Here is a 19,537-nt window from a genome sequence, read left to right as displayed (position 1 = left end):
TATGAAGCAATGAGCTGAATTAACACTACAGCGTAAAAATGCGTTTAGAAAAAGCATCCACATTCACTGACTACGCTCTGCCGTTGAGGATGCAGTTGTTTAAAACCAAAGCAAAGCCTGTAAATCAGTATTATACTGCAGTGGGACAAAACTTCTGACATTAAAATGGTAACTTTCTCTGTAGAATATGGAAGCTTCATTGAAAATCAGAATGTATTTAGATTTCTGAATGCCAATATATGCTGGTACACTAACAGAGCTCTGCTCCAGCAACAGGCAGCTATCGGAAAGCACATGGAGACGAAAACAAAGTCAGTTTCTTCAAAGCTCAGAAACACCAGGGGCTGCTTCAGAGAGCCTCAGTGCTTCACACGCACAGCCAGGCTTCTGTGCCACAGGAAAGCGCGGCCTCGGTCCCTCCAGAAAACTGGTGACACCAACGTGCGTGTCCACACGCAGTATCTGACTGCAACAACAGATCACATCACATACGATAGCAGGCATACACTAAAATACATACACATTACCACTTACAGGAAGAGGGCCTAAATCATTAGGGTTCAATGATGCTTTTGTTCTCAAATGCACTGGAAATTTCAGCCGTGGATCCTCCTGTAACAGAATATGCAACTGTAAATCCAGCAGATCAAGTTAGAGTTACACACTAAGTCAAACACACAGTTATCTAGAAAAGAAATCTTGCTACATTACAGTTACTCTTTTATTCCTTTTCCCTTTTTTGAGAATAAAACATATAACCCAAACCGCATACATGTGACAGAACACTGAGTATGTGGATGTGTCACGTGTTTGACCAGGATCCAACACCGACATGGTTTTCACGGTCGGGAGTTATGGGGGTGATGCAGGACTCTGCCCCCAGCTGTGCTCGGTCAGAGTGTCTGCGGACGCAGCACTCCCGTGAGTGGCACTTTGGTACATATGCACACTTTTGACTCTTAAAAACGTCAAAGAAATAAGGCATCCTATCACAAAAAGGCTCTAAGAGGATGAAAATGAGCTTCTTACATTTTTTTTAAATGCACAGGTATTATTACACCAATGCCCAAATGAAGGAAAAGGGGGCAAGTAAAACTCGTCTCAGAAGACAAACCTAGAGGTTTGCACACACGTAGGTTAGCCACGTGTACCGGGAACACCATTAAGAACCACCACTAAAGATCTATCACGTTAACAGTGGTCACTGACAATCTGAACGATGCCTGACAAACTAAAGGGCAACTCCTCTTTCAATGGTGATGTGAAATGTTGGGTCGTCTGTGACATGTTTTCCTAGTGTAATTTTATTTATTCAACTTGTTGACCCGAGTTGCAGAATTATTGAAAAATGGATTCTTGTGACATAAAACAAATAATGAAATGCATCCCGTTAACTGAAGATGAACACACATTACGCTAACAAAAAGGCAGTGCTAATCAGTGAAATACAACACAACTATGGACAGTCTCAAACTAAACAACAATCCACATCTCCATTGCACTCCGTGCCTCTAAACCCCAAATGTGGGGAGTTTGAAGGACAGTGCTTGTATGCAATGATGCGTCACGTATCAAAAGAGTCAAATACAAAATGCAAACCACTATTGCATGGTATATGATGCACAAATGCACCAAAATCTGAGCGGGCAGTAACAATAAGTTCTCTGAGCAGCAAAGGCAGCTCTCAAGTCATGTCCTAGACCTGGCTACTCGAGTCTTTTGCTGCTGTACATGACTGCACGGACGACTCGGGGAGATTCCCACTGCGGCTGTATGAAAAGCTGGGCTGCCAAAGCCCCCCTTAAAGACAAGACAAATGGCCCCATAGAAGGGGGGGTATATAGGCAGGAAAGCGAAGACAGAAACCTTTAGAAGACGGCAACTGATTTAAAACCCACCCTCCAGAACGACTCTTACCCACGTGGTGGTCTTGGTGTTGTGGTCGATGAAGAAGGGCCGGCCGTTGGGGGCGATGCGCATCTCCCAGCCCGGGGGCAGGAAGCTCTGCGCAACCTTGTGCTGCGGCTTCGGGGAGTTGTAGGGCGAGGGCTGCGGGGACTGGGGGTTGGAAAGCGTGTCCTTCACTGTCCTGCGCGCCGGGGAGTCCTTCATGCCCTGGGCACAACCAGAGATCCACCTTGGCAAACAGCACTCAACAGCGCCCAACTTTGGTGTCGCAGCAAAACAGATTGCCATTCCAGATGTAACTAGCGCTAGAATTCAGCGCTGGGATGGAGTTCCTGGACCTTACTTAGCTACAGTCTGCTCCTTGTAGCACACTGCGCTTTTTGCTGCGAAGGACACGGTGTTTACCGCTTCCCTCTGCAACAATAAGGTCCGTGGCACTGACATTTGACCACACACTTTACTGCAGCTGCCCTGTACACGTCAATATTTCAGCTTATGAAGGAAAAAACAAAAGCATTTATCTGTGCTTCACGGTGCAATACAACTCACTTTACAACAAAAGAGCATCCTAAGTGCGAGGTAGTGTTACCCACTTTGCTATGCATTTCTCAACAATAACTTCAGATAAGAGTTAAATACGAACTTAAAACAAGCTCCTCAAACAAACAGAGGTTTGCAACTACAGATTTTGGGCTTTTTTTAAAGTGAGTGACCGCAGGCACACACCGCTGCTCTGCCCAGCGCCTTTGGGTTAACAACTGAACTTACAGCATTTGTTTTTAATTTCACTGGGAAACGGAAAGTTCAGACACCTGAACAACCTTAAAAATGTGATGCTTCAGCCTAACAAAGTATCTCCCATTTCATGTACTCCCAGCACGTGAAGGAGTCACGACACCTGTTTCAGACGTGCACACACATTATGCCTTAGCTGACCCAAGCAAATAAACCCATATAAAATACTCCATTTAATGACCATAGAAGTTAAGTAATACCATTGTACAATGTAAAGATCCAGACAGAAAACTGCTAAAGAAAACAGCAATATACTGGGGCAAACCGCTAGCGGGGAAGCGCGGCCGTGTGGCGTAACTAAAGCGGCAGCGGTGCAGCGTAACTAAAGCGGCAGCTGTGCGGTGTAACTAAAGCGGCAGCTGTGCAGTGTAACTAAAGCAGCAGGGGTGCAGCGTAACTAAAGCGGCAGCTGCGCGCCGTGGGGACGGTCTCACCTCCAGCGGGGCCGACAGCGTCACGGTGGGGGAGCTGAGGCTGCGGGGCCGCCGGATCTGCGGCTCGCTCAGGTGGTTGCTGCTGCTGGCCGTGGAGCCCACCATGCCGTCCTCCGCCAGCTGCTCGGGGCAAACCCAGCCAGCGCCGTTCGGGACGCGTCATGAAACGGAGGAATTCTTTATTAGTGGTATGAAATGCTACGTATACCTTCTTGAAGACATTCATTGCAATTCCACGGGAAGGGCAACTAATGTATGTATAGTGCTACTAACAGATCAACACAACTTCCAAATTCAATCCTAAGACACTGTTTGTCTCTTTTTATTACTTCATATGTACCTCTTTGTAAATTCCTTCCATTGTAGCAATCAACTTAACCTGCCCCTTACTACAGCTAAAAGAAGTAACAGGAGAACCTGAATCACTGCAGTTTTTACGATTGTCCTGAGCTGTCACGACCATGCTTGGGATCTTATCTTTTTCAGTTCAGAGTTCTGAGGAACAGCTTCAACTGGAATGATACCCAGTACATACTATGTGTTTGCTATTCAAATTAAGCACTTTAACGGCTTCATACCTGCATGATGGGCCGCGTCCACGTTGTGGTGCGATTGTTGTGATTGACATAGTAAGTCCGGCCCTTTGCGTCCTTCCTCTCCTCCCAGCCTGAGGGTAAGCCTGGTGTAGTATGGACATAGGCCACCGAAGGCTGTTCAACCAAGAGATACTGTATCGTTATTTTGTAATAGCTAACAAATACTTCATCATTCTTTTGTTTAGAAAAAGAACTTGTTAACTCACAACATTCTTAAGCACAACAAGCACACAGAAGAATATGCTTTCTGATTTCATTTGACATAAGCTCTTCTTCATGTACCACAAGTTCCACAAGAAAGACGTTGTTCTAACAAAAATATATGGACAACATTAACGTTGCCAAAGGCACTAACTGTCATTAAACAAGTTACGCTGCTATTCGACCCAATAACTATGTCACTGTGTGGGGCTGATGTTGTCTTGGGTACTTCCATGAGGAAGATACTTGGTGCTTACACCAAGTGGATGTTTTCTTCAGGGACATGTAGAGGAAACAAAAACATGCACTGCAGCACAAATGGAAAAGCTATTTGAAGAAAAATAGCCTAGAGAGAACGGTTACTGCTGACCCTGCCTGCATCTGAACGAAGTTCCACAAGGGGGATGCCCAGGGAGTGCCGGTTTTCAGATCACACACTCCACAGAAATCCTGACTAAGCTCAGGCACTTCCCAGTGTGGGACCCCTCTTCTCTGAAGCCGACACTGGCTGGAGTAATGGACGAACAACAGGTAACCTGCCTGGCTCTGAAGCAAACAAGAAAATCACGATATGAAGGACAGGCATTTTTCTCAGGTAATTGATGTAAATACAAAGAGCTGGAGAGAGACAGGATTTCTGTCATTCACAGCAGACAGAAGCAAACAAGGTGCTTTTCAGTATCTATGTCTAGATATTTGGTTCGATGCATTAAAATATATATTGAGACCTTATCAGGAGACTATAATGCCAGAGGTTGCCTTCCTCTTTCAAAATACCTGCCTTGGTAGCAGAAGGATGATGAAAACTAGATATCTTCAGCACAGGACAGAGTAAAACCAGTGCTGAACTGCCTTACCCATGAGTGCAGTTCTTGAGCTCACCAGCAACATCAATTCCTTTAGAAACAGGCAGCTCCTGGTGCTAAGAGAACCAACCCAACCGCTTCAGCCTCTGCTCCACCAGGGCTGTCCTGAGCCAACCCAACCGCTTCAGCCTCCGCTCCACCAGGGCTGTCCTGAGCCAACCCAACCGCTTCAGCCTCTGCTCCACCAGGGCTGTCCTGAGCCAACCCAACCGCTTCAGCCTCCGCTCCACCAGGGCTGTCCTGAGCCAACCCAACCGCTTCAGCCTCCGCTCCACCAGGGCTATCCTGAGCCAACCCAACCGCTTCAGCCTCTGCTCCACCAGGGCTGTCCTGAGCCAACCCAACCGCTTCAGCCTCCGCTCCACCAGGGCTGTCCTGAGCCAACCCAACCGCTTCAGCCTCCGCTCCACCAGGGCTGTCCTGAGCCAACCCAACCGCTTCAGCCTCTGCTCCACCAGGGCTGTCCTGAGCCAACCCAACCGCTTCAGCCTCTGCTCCACCAGGGCTATCCTGAGCCAACCCAACCGCTTCAGCCTCTGCTCCACCAGGGCTGTCCTGAGCCAACCCAACCGCTTCAGCCTCTGCTCCACCAGGGCTGTCCTGAGCCAACCCAACCGCTTCAGCCTCTGCTCCATCAGGGCTGTCCTGAGCCAACCCAACCGCTTCAGCCTCTGCTCCACCAGGGCTATCCTGAGCCAACCCAACCGCTTCAGCCTCTGCTCCACCAGGGCTGTCCTGAGCCAACCCAACCGCTTCAGCCTCCGCTCCACCAGGGCTGTCCTGAGCCAACCCAACCGCTTCAGCCTCTGCTCCACCAGGGCTGTCCTGAGCCAACCCAACCGCTTCAGCCTCTGCTCCACCAGGGCTGTCCTGAGCCAACCCAACCGCTTCAGCCTCCGCTCCACCAGGGCTGTCCTGAGCCAACCCAACCGCTTCAGCCTCTGCTCCACCAGGGCTGTCCCAGACGGCTGGGGCACCTGCATGGCCCTGCTCTGACAGATTTAAACTGCGACTACCACTCCTTAGAGAGCTTCGGGCAAGAAAAGCAATGAGGAAAGAGACTGAATGGTCAGAAAGTTGACATACTACAACAGGAAACAGAGACCAGAGGAAAACAGATGAGGAATCCAGGTGATAGCACTGAAACAAAGTATGAGACCGATTTGTTTCTTCTCTAACTAGCCAGGTACTGGCCAGGCTGGGATTGCTCCAGCGGCTGAGGGCAGAGCTGGCAGGCGATGAGGACACTGCCCGTCCACGAGCGGCCTGACGCTCCCCACGCCCTTCACCGGGCGGCAACAAGCGTTCAGATCACTGTACCTCCACGGTTCTCAGATTAGATCAACTTTAAGAATGAAATCAATTAGCCTAACGGAGAGCAAGGGAAGACAGATGCAAGCTAAAACCACAGCTACCTGTATACTCATTTGATGTCTCTAATCCCTGATTCTTTCGATATCAGGTTTTACAGAATTAGGTACTTCCTTAGCGCATAGCTTTACTAAAGCATGCTGGTATTTGAGTGCAACTGAAGTCTGAGGAATTTAGAGAAAATCTGAAACAACAACAAAATGTAACTACTGATTCAATGGTTGGATTTCATTTAACACACTGCTGCTTTGTGAAAGAAGTTCCTCATTGTACACCTCCTCCCACATTTCATTCCGATAGTGCTTGACAAAGAGCGGTATTACCGTTGGCTCCTCACCACCTGTGACCGTTGAAGAACGAGCTCTCCTAGATGGACCACTCTGCTGTTAAATGATAATTAATGATACAAATAAGTACGTTTAGTGACAAAGGTCACAGATTACTCTCAGATCTTTAAGAGTAAGGGATCATACTCAAATTTATTAAAAGAGAGTGATTAGATGGAAATAATGTTTAAGCTAATAGCAAAGAAACTGAGTCATCAATCACTGATAAGCAGGACAGAATCTCACATAAAAACCACCAAGGGAATGAGTGTCAAGAGTTCTTGTATCCACTGAACAGTTGTTCTAAATGTAACGGGATCTTCCCCTAAGGAAATTTTGCACATTTTACCCATAAACACAGTATTTAAACCCACAATGGATACTTTCTGGTCATCAATGAGTGCACTGAAAGCCAGATGGAAAAGAAGGAACTGATCGCGTGAACTTTCAGTAGGGATTAATACAGTGCCGAACAGCACGGTCTTTAGCTGCTACAAGAGAAATGATCACTGGCTCAGTAAGGAGCGGGTATGGCTGAGGTCAGGAACAGCCGCGTTTCAGAGCCGTGCCTGCAGCTCGCCGCTGATCACTGGCTCAGTAAGGAGCGGGTATGGCTGAGGTCAGGAACAGCCGCGTTTCAGAGCCGTGCCTGCAGCTCGCCGCTCTGCACAGCTGCAGTGGAACGGGCGGTTGTCACACCGAGCGCAAGAGGCGCCAGCGGGCACAGACAGCGGCGCTCTCGGGCGCAAGGCCCAGGCGCCACCGGGGGCTGCAAGCCCCGCAGCGCAGGCACCGGGGCACGCTGGGAGCAGTGCAGCAGTGCGCTTGCACAGAAATCGTACACAGAAGTGCTGCTTGTAGATTCATATGGAATATATTTCTAATGAAAAACTGGGGAAAAAATGCTGGAAGAAAGCTATAATAAAACTCAAATAAAACTGCAGAAGCTGCTGCTTCCCTAAAGTACTCAGATTAAAAGAGTACAGCAGCTGCAATCCTGTTCTATTGTATGAGGACTGCGACAAAAAGGCTCCTTTCAACTGCAACTACATAAAACACCAATCCATTTTCCTGTGTACAGATTCATATATTCCAAGTAAAATCAGTTTACGGGACACAAAGAGATAGCTGACAGAAGAGTCCTGTGGCCGCCACAGTCCCAGTACCGACGGCACTACCGCCCTCTGCCATCCCAGCTGGAAAAGCCCGTGGAAGTTCGTCTCTCCACCGCCTGTCTATCCAGAGCCCAGTACACTCAACTTCTGTGTGAGATGACTAAAGCCAGCACCACCATGCTCTCGCTCTCACAAAGGTTTCCAGTCTCAGGAAGGTCCTCATTTTAGTTGCTGAGCATGACGGTATCAGCTGGGCACCCATTGCTATTTGGGGTGGTCATCTGCCCATCTTGATCTATATCTGACCAGAACTGACCCAAGAAAAGGGGCTGTCAGAACCAGAGAACGTTCAAACAAAGAGAAACAGGATTTAGCTTTGGCTTACCAAGGATAACTGAGACTGTTCAGCGACCGTGTCTGTTACACTGCAAGATCTTAATCTTGAAGAGGGATCTCTTTGCTGGGAAAGAAAAGGAAAAGAAGTCTTTAAGTTCAGATGTCTTACAACACGGGGCTGTATTCAGCAATTTCACCCGAGTGCCACCCAGAGACAGAGCCCGGGCAGCAGAGTCCACAGACACTGAGCACCGCGCGCTGAGCACCACGCGCTGAGCGCTGCTGGCCCAGCACCTGTGCACAGACCCGGGTGCAAGCCAGGGTAGCATCGCTGCAGGTGCCAGGAAGAAGCAGCTGGTGATGTCACTCAGCACAACGGCATTTAAAATCTCTGACAGTGTGTGTTAGAATTTCTTGCTTTGCGAGTGTGGTGTGATTATGATTTGTACTGTACTGATAAGAAAGATGCTATCATTTAATGGCTCATAAAAGAGCTAGTTTGGATAGGAATATAATTATTGAATTACTAATTAAGATAACTTTGCAGCTGTACCATTTATTATTGTTAATGTAAAACACGGTAGGCCCTGATCTTGCCACCAGAACTATGTGCTTAGCACCCTGCCCTCCAGGCAAAGGGCCACTAAAACGGGCAGCTAGCTCCAGGAGCACCAGTGACCCTGCATGCAGATGCTTGGCCACTGGAGCTGTCATTTGCTAATTAACCTCTGGATAACATTCAAACCAGTGTAAGACAGCAGCTGCATAGGCTCTTTGTGAATAACTTGCACCGAATCGAGATTTAATCAGAATGAGAGTAAATATGATTTCTTATCTCTTGAATTGCAAAGGTACATTGATGGCATATACTAACAATTAAAAACCAAACCAAAACAAAAGAAACCCCAAAGAAACAACAACATACCACGAAAAAATCACAGCATGATGTTCTGTTTAACACTTAGAATTGTTCTCTTAAGCAGAGACATGAGACATTCCCCACTTGCAAGGGTATTATCCTTACTTTTTGTGGTGTCACCAGTATGACAAACTAGTGCTTTACACCAATATAGAGAATATGTTTGGTTTTACCTCAAGTAAGCTCTGACGATGGAACTTTTACCACACCAGCCATTCACAACTTGTGGAGGATTTATTAACAACCACCCACTTCAGTTCCAGTCGTTCCTTAGTCTTACAACAGTTGATCCAGTAAACCATGAGAGGTTTACAAAATCCTCATATAAGAAAGCACATGCTTTACCATAGACACGTACAGTAAAACAGTGAAAAACTGTCATGCAGTAAAATGGATGGTGACTGAAAGAGCATTAGCAGATTTTCGTCCTTCCTTTGGGAACTCTGGGCTTTACGCTCCCTAGTATTACATATTTTGTTTCACTAAAGGTGTAACAGTAGCGAAGGCTCAAGTTAAACTCACACGGAAGAAAAAATCAAACCTAAATTGAGGAATTCTGTTGTTCAAGTGAAGTTATGATGCCTTTTTTGGAAGATAATTTTAAGTGTATGCTCAGGTTTTCCCGAGCCCAGCAGTTCCCACCCAGCCGTGCACAGGGCTCGGACTGCGCCCAGCCGAGGGCGGGTTTCGGGTGTACGTACGATCAGAGAAGCGAGTGGCTCCGCGCTGGAGTCCGGCGCCACCTGCAGCCTGCGGCTCAGCTCCTCCGGCAGCTCGGGCGGGCTGCTGCGCGACACCGGCGACGCGGGCGGCGGCAGCGCCAGGCCCAGCGCCTCCCCGCCCGCAGCCGCCTCCTCCGAGATGGTCTCCCAGGGCTGACAAAGAGAGGAACCGGTGAGGATCCACAGACAGACCAAGCCTGCTTCCCCTGCCTTCTGCACCACCCCCTCACTGCGGCCAACACAGGGATGACCACCAGCCTTCATGGTTCATGAAACAGACCACTAGGTTCATGTCACATAAATCACTAGGATGCACAAACACTACTCAGGGCAAAGGAATCACGGGGAAAATGGTGCTTCATGTTGACTTCAAAACTGTTTTCGTGTTGATGATGGCGAAATGCTTTACGATTCTACACAGAAAATTATGTAGGTGAAACGATGCTTAAGAAAGAGCTCTCGTTAAATAATTCTATTTGAAATTTTGTTCTAAATGTAACTAATTCTGCACTCTTACCAAAAACTGTTAATTTTAATATAGAATAAAATGCATAATAGAATGCATTCATTAGCATCTGCAAATCAAGTATTAACAGGTGACAAGTGCAACAACAGTTTCAGGAATCTGCCTGTTGCTCTGAATAACACTTAGTGAGCCAAACCCAGGTTGTCACTAAGAATTTTGTCCATGATTCACATAATAAAATATTCCTTAAAGTTGAGTGGAATTAGAGCTTTGCACAAACTCTCACTTAGGCCTACAAACATCTACCAAAGTTCCTTTATTTAGTCTAGCTATAAATTAAACAAACATCCTGATTCATAAGATCTCAGAATTCTAACTAAACCCAAGTAATTGGGGAAAAACCCACCAGCTTCTCTGCCCTCTAAATCCAGACACTAAAGAAAACTGAAGTACACGACAGCTTCAGCCAGCATGTTTCCCTTCTTTCTACAACTTAGTCTACTGTTATTCAAGGCAGAATATTGCAAGTGTTTCTATTGAGATATATATAATAAGCAGTTATTGGAATTACAAACGTTCCTCCCAGCATTTGCATGGTATCTAATATTGCGCATACACTGTCAGGCACTCCCAAGTGCACAGGACCTTTACAGTACGGCCCTGGTTGGGATTTTTCTTGCGTGTATGTCGCACAGTAATCAGTGTGCCAATGAGACACTCAGCACCCCGGAGCCCGACGTACCTCAGGGATGTCCGCGCTCTCCGCAGGCTCTGGCTCCAAGTCCTCGCTGATGTGCCTGCGAGAGCGGAACCGCCTGTGGGCTGCCTCTTGGTTTATTTGCCTGATGTTGTTGTCCGAATCGGATCCCACGTCGCTGCACGGGGGGAAATGAAAGCACGCGAAGGGGAAAAGAACAAGAAAATAATGGATGTTAAACTAAAATACCTACGTCGTTCACTGCTTTCAAAACCTCATCAATGCTTTTGCTTATAAAGATCATTGCTCTTGCATGTCAGGCTTCATAAACAGGAGATCATTTGATCCCTCACTCCAAAGTAGACAAAACTGGAAGCACTTCACAAACGTTGTGTGAGGCTGGAAATGAGCATTTTCATACGTCAGAACTGGCTGCGCAGAGATGGGAGCGCAGGCTCAGATACGCTGCCCACCGCCAGCCATCCCTCCTGCCATGGGCAGTTCCTGCCTTTGCCTCGGGCGGTGGAGCGGGGACGCCGGCTCCCCGCCGAGACCCAGGGCTCTGCCTCAGCACCCCACGGGCCGTGCTGTGCCGGAACCGCTCCCGCGGGACGAGGGACTGGAACTCTGAACACGGGCGTGCTCAGGAAAACCTCTGTGCTGCCATTTTACTGCTGCTCGTCTTAAAGAACTGTGAGACGTGAACCAGTGCAGACGTGGACTGCACAGCACTCGGTGTTTTACCCTCAGGACCAAGGTCGCAGCCAAGTTCCTGGCCTAGAAGTGAGAGGGTAGCTACCCTACTTTCAACCTGCCCCTCCTGGCGGTTTCAAACAGTCACAGAATTGAAAGGCCGAACAGCCTAATTCTAGAGCCTTCGCTCTCCACCAAGGCTGCTGTCATGTGCAAAGCTCATCTGCAGGAATTCCGCATTTGTTCCCAAAGTACCCCTGAAGATACCTGGTGGGCAGCGAACCTGAGGCCTCCCTTTATACACCCATCTGATAACGACGCCTTCTAGTGACGACTGCTTTTTGGCATCTGGCAGTCAAACACTTCTGAATCCATGTACTCTTTACTTCATTTAGCACAATCCGATTACCAGCAAGTGCTAAATCAAATAGTTTATAAAACCTGCTTTGTTATAGACACTTATTGACAATTACCAATCATAATGATAGCAGCTGATGAGATTTACTTGCCAAGATACACACTGCTTAGTCAATAGCTCTAATAGTTCAACAGTAAATAGTTCAAAACATACAGAACGAAAATTAATTCAATTCTAACTACAATAAACGCATCAGACAAGAAGAACAAATAGTGCCTTAAATAAGGACAGCACACATTTGCATAATTTAGCTATGATGATGAATATTCAAGAAAGCATAGCCATTACTGTTCTAATAAGTGATAGTGTAAAAATAGTAGCTACATAAAAATAATGCAAGATGTTTAGCTATACATTATTTCAGTATAATTCTTAACCATCATTCATTATATATATTTTTTAAAATGTAAGCTTGCCACAGGTTTATAAATCTAATTCATAAGAGACATATAATGGAGGCTTGGACAGGAGCTCCACATAAGCACAACCAGGGTACCTCAGTAATGCAGTCTATACACCGACTAACAACCAGGATCTCCTTGAAGTTCATCAGTTTAACTTCATTAAAACTTAACAGAGCTCATTTTTTCCCTGTAGAAGGAAGGAATTTGTTCTCCCCAAGTAAACTACTGACAAAATCCCCACCTGCCTCCAGTACTGCAAGGTATGTTGTGAGTGCACTGACTTCCCTCCCGCCCCTTCAGATTGCCTAGAACTGCCCACAGTACCCATGTGGAGATGTCATTTGCTGCGGGTGGACAAGTCCCTTGTTACCAGAAGATATCCAGATTCCGGTTCTCAATTCACTAGCACATCTGTGAAAATTCTTCCCTGAATAAAGCATAGTGTCAGATACGCAGCACAGTCGGCATCAAAACCATGATCTATCTGTTACCAAGGAGAGGTGTGCCTTTACAAACTGCCCTGTAAAGCTTGCTTCAGGCTTTTCCAGCCGTGAACGTGTCAAATCAAAACAGTTACGTTCACTGGACAACATCCCTGGCTTACTGATACCCCACGAACACGCGCCCCGCTGCCACTTACATCAGACTGGGGCGATGCCACTGCGTGGTCCTGTTGTTGTGGTTGACGTAGTAAGTCCGGCCCAGGTTGTCCACCTTCTCTTCCCAGCCGGGAGGCAGTGGTGGAGGCGGCAGCTCCTCCTGCCGCTGGGACGCGGAGTCGTTGGGATCAACCACGTCCCAGCCATGCTTGGGAATGGAAAAAACAAGGTCAAGTGAAAGAAAAGTTGCTTCATTGTCGCTTACATTAGCGTGCAGGTGCAGATACTGAAAACTGCCCAAAGAGAAGTTCAACATTACTTAAGTGTAAGCCACACGGGAACAGAATAAACTCTGTGGTTACAGCGTGCTCTTCATTTCAGTGCCAAAAACCCTAAGATCCCACTGGTCTGTTACAACGGGGATTCCCACACGTATCTGGGTGGGTGCAGACTCCCAGTCACAGAGCCAAAGAGCACCGAGCGCTGACTTGTGCTCTTCCCTTCTGCTTCCCAGCCACCATCCAACTGACCCCTAGCAGCACTGCACTACCACTGACTCACTGGAAAGGCTGTTTCCACAGGCCACTGTCCAGGCCTTGTGACGTTATCTGACATGGGTAAAGACAACCTTAGGAAACTGACAGTGACATGTTTTTACACCAAAGCGGACACTAAACAATGTTCAAAACTGGCGGGACCCTGGAGCAGGGACAGCGCTGCCACACGCGTGTGCCGGAAGCTTGTTTCTACCTGAGAAACTCCAGTCACATACGCTTTCCAAACTCATCTTTTATTTAAAAACTGCCTGTAAATTCAAGCTAATTATTAAGACTTCAATTCCAAGACCTACTTTATAGGTAAAAGAATCTGTTTACTAAATCACCATCACTCAATAATTGTAAATAAGCTCAATGAACCTTTTAAATTCTTGGTACTTTAAATACGAAAGAAAATGCAGACTACATTTAGAAATTGTATAATCTCCATGAAATTCAGATCTAGATAGCATTCTTGTTTTTATATATACACACATAAAAGTGTATTTATGTGACCTAGAAATTTCCACAATAACAAAATTGTTATATATGTATATACAATAGATCAAGAAATGCATATCCACACACGTTTTTCGTACATGATGAGAGCAATAATCATTGTTTTGAGTCCGTGACCCGCTTCCATAGGCAGAACAGCGCCAGGACCCCGCGTCGGGATCAGGGAAGCAGCACCACGCAGCATCCTCGGGAGCGCAGCCGCTCGGCCTGCGCCCGCAGCCCTGCACCCCGCCGCAGCCCTGCACCCCCCTGCAGCCCTGCACCCCACCGCAGCCCTGCACCGCACCGCAGCCCTGCACCCCGCCGCAGCCCTGCACCGCACCGCAGCCCTGCACCCCTCTGCAGCCCTGCACCCCACCGCAGCCCTGCACCGCACCGCAGCCCTGCACCCCCCTGCAGCCCTGCACCCCGCCGCAGCCCTGCACCGCACCGCAGCCCTGCACCCCCCTGCAGCCCTGCACCCCCCTGCAGCCCTGCACCGCACCGCAGCCCTGCACCGCACCGCAGCCCTGCACCCCGCCGCAGCCCTGCACCCCGCCGCAGCCCTGCACCCGCCACCGCAGCCCTGCACCGCACCGCAGCCCTGCATCCGCCACCGCAGCCCTGCACCCGCCACCGCAGCCCTGCACCGCACCGCAGCCCTGCACCGCACCGCAGCCCTGCACCTCACCGCAGCCCTGCACCCCACCGCAGCCCTGCACCCCACCGCAGCCCTGCACCCCGCCGCAGCCCTGCACCCCACCGCAGCCCTGCACCCCACCGCAGCCCTGCACCCGCAGCCCTGCACCCTGCCGCAGCCCTGCACCGCACCGCAGCCCTGCACCTCACCCCAGCCCTGCACCTCACCGCAGCCCTGCACCCCGCCGCAGCGCTGCACCCCGCCGCAGCCCTGCACCGCACCGCAGCCCTGCACCCCGCCGCAGCCCTGCACCCCACCGCAGCCCTGCACCCTGCCGCAGCCCTGCACCCCGTCGCAGCCCTGCACCCGCAGCCCTGCACCCCGCCGCAGCCCTGCACCGCACCGCAGCCCTGCACCCCCAACCGCAGCCCTGCACTCCGCACACCGAGGCTGCCGAGCGCTCAGCGGGACAAGCGCGGGCTGGCATTCGCTCTGCCAGCCCTAATTGCAGCTAATTCTTTAAACGACTGATAAGAGAGCTGAGAAGCCTTTACAGCTCTTGTGCTTGCCCCAGCTGGACTCTGCAAAGTCAGCGCTGCCAAGGAAATCAACAAAATGCTACAACACCTATTCTGAAATGGCCTCTGAAGAGGAGGTACCTCATACAGTCCATTACGTTTATAAATCACTTGCCTAACTTTCTCAATTCTTCTCCTTGGCATTACCTCCACTTCTACTTGCTCACAAACCGCGTCAGACAGACTTTAGAATTCACTGTGGCAGCTGAAATATTTTGAAATTCTTGGAATGGTTGAGAAAACACAAGTTACAGTGGAAAGACACCCGGGGTGTGTGTTGCAGGGGGAGAAGGAGCCGCTGCCAAGGCTGCACTGGGGCTCCATCTTTCAGAGGCACAGCTTGCTGCACACCTACACTCGAACCAATAGCAACGCGGGTGCTCCCAGCAGCGCTAAGCCTTACCTCCGACTCATCCCTTTGATCACTGTTTTCGTCCTCTTGGCCACCATTTTTAGGCATATAAGCCATCTTCAGCCTCAAGAAGCCCTTCACACGGGATTTGTGGCTAGAAGACAAGGAGTCACGTTTCATCCAACAACCCGTAAGCAGTTGCAAACAACAGCTCTTGAGGAAGAAACGTTTCGAAGCACAAGGGCTGTCCCGCTCACCTCCTGGGCCTGAGCAGGAAATCCTTGAACGTGTACGGCCTCTCCATGGCGGGGTCCTCGGTCTGCAACGGCACGGGACGGGGTCAGGGCCTGCCCGGCACCGCCGGCGCGGGGACAGGGAGCGGCGCCGTCAGCCCGGTAGTGTGTTAGTCCATCAGTCTGCTGGGCCGGTAGTGTGTTAGTCCGTCAGTCTGTCGGGCCGGTAGTGTGTTAGTCCATCAGTCCGGTAGTGTGTTAGTCCGTCCGTCCGTCAGTCCGGTAGTGTGTTAGTCCGTCCATCTGTCAGTCCGGTGGTGTGTTCGTCCGTCCGTCCGTTAGTCTGTCAGGGCCGGCGCGAGCGGCGGCCGTTACTCCCGCTGTCGCGCGGCAGGGGGCGCTGCAGAGCCCGGCACCCGCCCGGCCCGCGCGCCCTCGGCCCCGAACCTGCGGGAAAGAGCCCCGGGAAGCGGCGCCAGGAGCCCCGGGAAGCGGCGCCAGGAGCCCCGGGAAGCGGCGCCAGGAGCCCCGGAAAGCCCCAAAGTACGGGTTTTAAATGTTTTAACTAAAGCTCGGAAGAACTGGAGTTTGCTAAGGGACAAGACAAGTGTTTCAACTGCGATGGAAAATCATACAAAGAAAGAAGCCAGAAGATGAACCGGACAATAATCCCCAACAGCAGGGTGAGAAACAACGCGTCTGTTGGCCACATCATTCAGGAATTGACTCAGATCAGACAAGGGCTTTAAGAAAGAATCAGGACATGAATCCTGGATGCTGAGAAATGCAACAGACACTGGAGAGCAACCGCTGCCGTGTCCCTGCAAAGGAGCCGTTTCTCCTGGGCGCGGGGCTCTGCTGTCCACAGCGCCCGCCTTTCGGCCCCGACGCTACGGCGGCCGTGCTCGCCGGCACAGCGTCCAGCGGGGCGGCCGGCAGGACATCCTGCGAACACAGGGCCTGCGCGCCTGGCGATGGCCAGGGAGCGCTGGAGACGCGCCTGGCGATGGCCAGGGAGCGCTGGAGACGCGCCTGGCGATGGCCAGGGAGCGCTGGAGACGCGCCCTGCTTACCGGGAGGTGACTGAGCGGCACATCCACCTGGCCCAGGAAGTCGTCTCGAGTCTGTCAAATAAAGGCAGAAAAGGAGTCGTTTTACATCAGAAAACATGAACATCAGCCCAGTCACAACGAAACAGAAATGAAGATCTTTGAGTACCATTATTTTAGTAATTAGTGGCTTCCACCCCTTTATTGTTGCACGTTATCCGTTGCTATAATTTATCTATCCGGCAGAGCATTTTCTGTGACAGTCCGAAACGGCTTCTTAGCCCCCAGCGTGCACGGTAGGGACTGAGGAAGCTCTCTTTCCTCCGACACCATATGCATCATTCAAAGCACAACGCAATAATCTACTCCTTCCACGCATAGTCTTCACATACATTAAAAAGCAGAGCGTGGAATTGCTGTTCACTGTGTCAGCGAAATGTCCATGTCAAACCTTGCTGACTTGTTTTCTCTCCCCCCTTTTTTCCCAGGAAAACCTCCCATGCTCCTGTGACAGAGCAGGGGACCCAACACCCAAACCGTGGATACAGAGCTGCACGAACTGGAAACATCGCTCCCCAAAATAACAACTTGTTTTGTCACTTTACCAAACAGAAGCCACAGAACTCGAGTGGTTCGTAAAGCGTGCTGCTCGTTACTCCAGACGGCGCTGCGAGAACATCACCCGCCCCCACCAGCCCTTCCGCAGCCCCGCGCGTCCCGCTCGGAGACCTGGCGCCCCCGCGCTGCGTGCGCATGTGGCTCTGCCATCGCTAATTCACCCGTGCACAGCGATGTCCCGTGATTTACACTGGTTCTCTACACGTTCTTCACTGTCCGCTCAATCCCCAACCAGCCAAAGGAGGAGCCATGGACGAGATGGACATGCGACCTGCTCTTGTCTAACTAGACCTTTATTACTGCTATTTGGACCATTATTCAGAACTCCACCAGCTCATTTTACAACTCTGACGACGACGGGATACAGAGGCCCTTCAGCAGCAGCAGAGCCGGGCAAACCCTGAGAGGGGAACGCGGACTGCCGCTGCTCACCGGCAGCGCCATGGCGCCTGGACAGAAACAGCTCATCCATCTTCTCACCAACAGCAATGTCTGTTCAATCTGTATATTAAATTACACTTGATACAACATTTTCAAGCTGAAAATATTTGCGTACTGAATGGACTGTGACAGCTTTAAATAAATTACAACTTTAAAGCACTGCTCAGGTGTTATCTTTATCACTTAGAGACACCTCAAAACCAATTCAGCATTTAACAATTGTTATGATTAACAGCGCCCCTGAAGAGCAGCGTCACACCAGTAGCTTTTATTGTCAATTCGTCTAAATCCCACGGGTGATTTTTCTTTACAATATGGCTGTTGCTTTCCATCCAACCTCAGCACATCTCATGCCAGCCGAAAATGCAGGTCACCTCCTTCTGAACCCTCCTCGCCGGCAACAGCAACCGCGGAATGAGAGCAGCAACGAGCGCAGACGCTCCGCCAACACACTGTCCACAGCAAATTAACTTATTTGAAAGCCAGATTTAGACCATATATTGTCAATCCTTCGCTTATCAATCATTTTAGTATCTTACCTAAACGTGATGAGTTCCAGCACGTTGATCTAGACTGGAAATGTTATACTCAGCAGTCCAAGGCAACAGACGAGGTATGAAGTAATTAAAGAGCAGTATGTGTTCTCACTGTGAGCTGGTCACTGTGCTCAATGTATGCATGGAATTCATCAATAAGATATGAATTCTCAACATGCAGCATGTTGTGTTCTTCACAAATCAACTGTCAGGGACAACGATTTCCGCAGATGCTGGTTATGACACCAGATATCAGCCCCAGCGACTCCCAAACAACCTGCTGCTTATTTAGACCCACGCGATGCCCAGAATTCCAGGAAGCGCAAACTGCAGCTCCAAGGCCAAGTTTACATATTTCTCATAGCAGAGCATTAGGCTGAATATTAAAATTCATATTTTATATGAGAACATCACAAGAACTCTGTTTCCAGCACCAAGACAGCGTACAGTCCCACAGACACGGCCTGTGCCACATGCCCGTGGGAAATCACAAAACCAATACCTGCCCAAGGAGCCTGCAGCTCACAGAACTTAAGTAAAAACACCTAATAGGTTTTTCGTTACAGAATTTGCACTATTAATCTTCCTTGTAGCAACTACTGGAAAAATCTGGTAGCATTTACTGCCTCTAGAGAATTAACGCCAAGTGCCTTCCACCTCCAGCTGCACTCAAATATTAACTACTTGGGAAAAACACTCACCTACTTGTAGATGTGTTCACGACCGACCCAGCTCCCGGGCACAGGGACCCTCGGGGCCACGAGGGTCCGTCCGTCCGTCTGTCCGCGGCACGCCAGGGGCTGCTGCAGAGGGCACGGCGGCCCCGCGGCTGTCCCTCGACGGACACGCGCAGCGAGCTGCCGCAGGCGCCGGGCCTGGGCTGGCTGCTGCTTTCTGGAGGCAGCCGTGCCGGAACCGAGACGCGCTCCTCTGACCTCAACAGATCTCGAAATCACGAGAGCAGCTGCCTCCCCACCGAATAACGGATCTTCTCTGGAATGCGCAGGTGCCCCAGCCCGGCCGTGCCCGCGGCCGCGACAGGAAGCTGGCCTGCGGGAACTGTGCAAATGCCAGACCCGTTTAAAAGTCTTCACTTCCACCCAGACCAAGCTGCCAGGAGCAGGAGCAAACCCAGCCCCAAGAGCAGCTGAACCCCCGCAATGCGCTTGTCTGCAGCGCAGAGCAGAGCT

At 49.9% G+C, this 19,537-nt stretch overlaps 1 protein-coding gene across 4 annotated transcripts in view; it reads right to left on the bottom strand.

The window, feature by feature from the left end:
- The window catches only part of NEDD4L (NEDD4 like E3 ubiquitin protein ligase), a gene marked incomplete at its 5' end in the record, with an annotated part of 122,404 nt that overhangs the window by 34,530 nt on the left and 68,337 nt on the right, over positions 1-19,537 (bottom strand). For 2 of the 4 annotated variants that reach the window (XM_080361976.1, XM_080361975.1), the window contains 12 exons: positions 535-612; positions 1,918-2,115; positions 3,138-3,257; positions 3,716-3,847; positions 6,495-6,554; positions 7,998-8,072; positions 9,569-9,742; positions 10,798-10,930; positions 12,908-13,074; positions 15,522-15,624; positions 15,728-15,789; positions 16,777-16,827. In XM_080361976.1, the coding sequence (XP_080218102.1) occupies positions 535-612; positions 1,918-2,115; positions 3,138-3,257; positions 3,716-3,847; positions 6,495-6,554; positions 7,998-8,072; positions 9,569-9,742; positions 10,798-10,930; positions 12,908-13,074; positions 15,522-15,624; positions 15,728-15,789; positions 16,777-16,827 (1,353 nt within the window). The remainder of the gene's footprint in view (positions 1-534; positions 613-1,917; positions 2,116-3,137; positions 3,258-3,715; positions 3,848-6,494; positions 6,555-7,997; positions 8,073-9,568; positions 9,743-10,797; positions 10,931-12,907; positions 13,075-15,521; positions 15,625-15,727; positions 15,790-16,776; positions 16,828-19,537) is intronic. The other 2 variants (XM_080361977.1, XM_080361978.1) reach the window with 2 other exon arrangements.

Source organism: Nesoenas mayeri (assembly GCF_963082525.1).
Source record: "Nesoenas mayeri genome assembly, chromosome: Z".
In the NCBI taxonomy this organism is placed as follows: domain Eukaryota; kingdom Metazoa; phylum Chordata; class Aves; order Columbiformes; family Columbidae; genus Nesoenas; species Nesoenas mayeri.
Note: the sequence above shows the minus strand (reverse complement) of the source record. Positions and strands in the feature narration are given on the sequence as shown.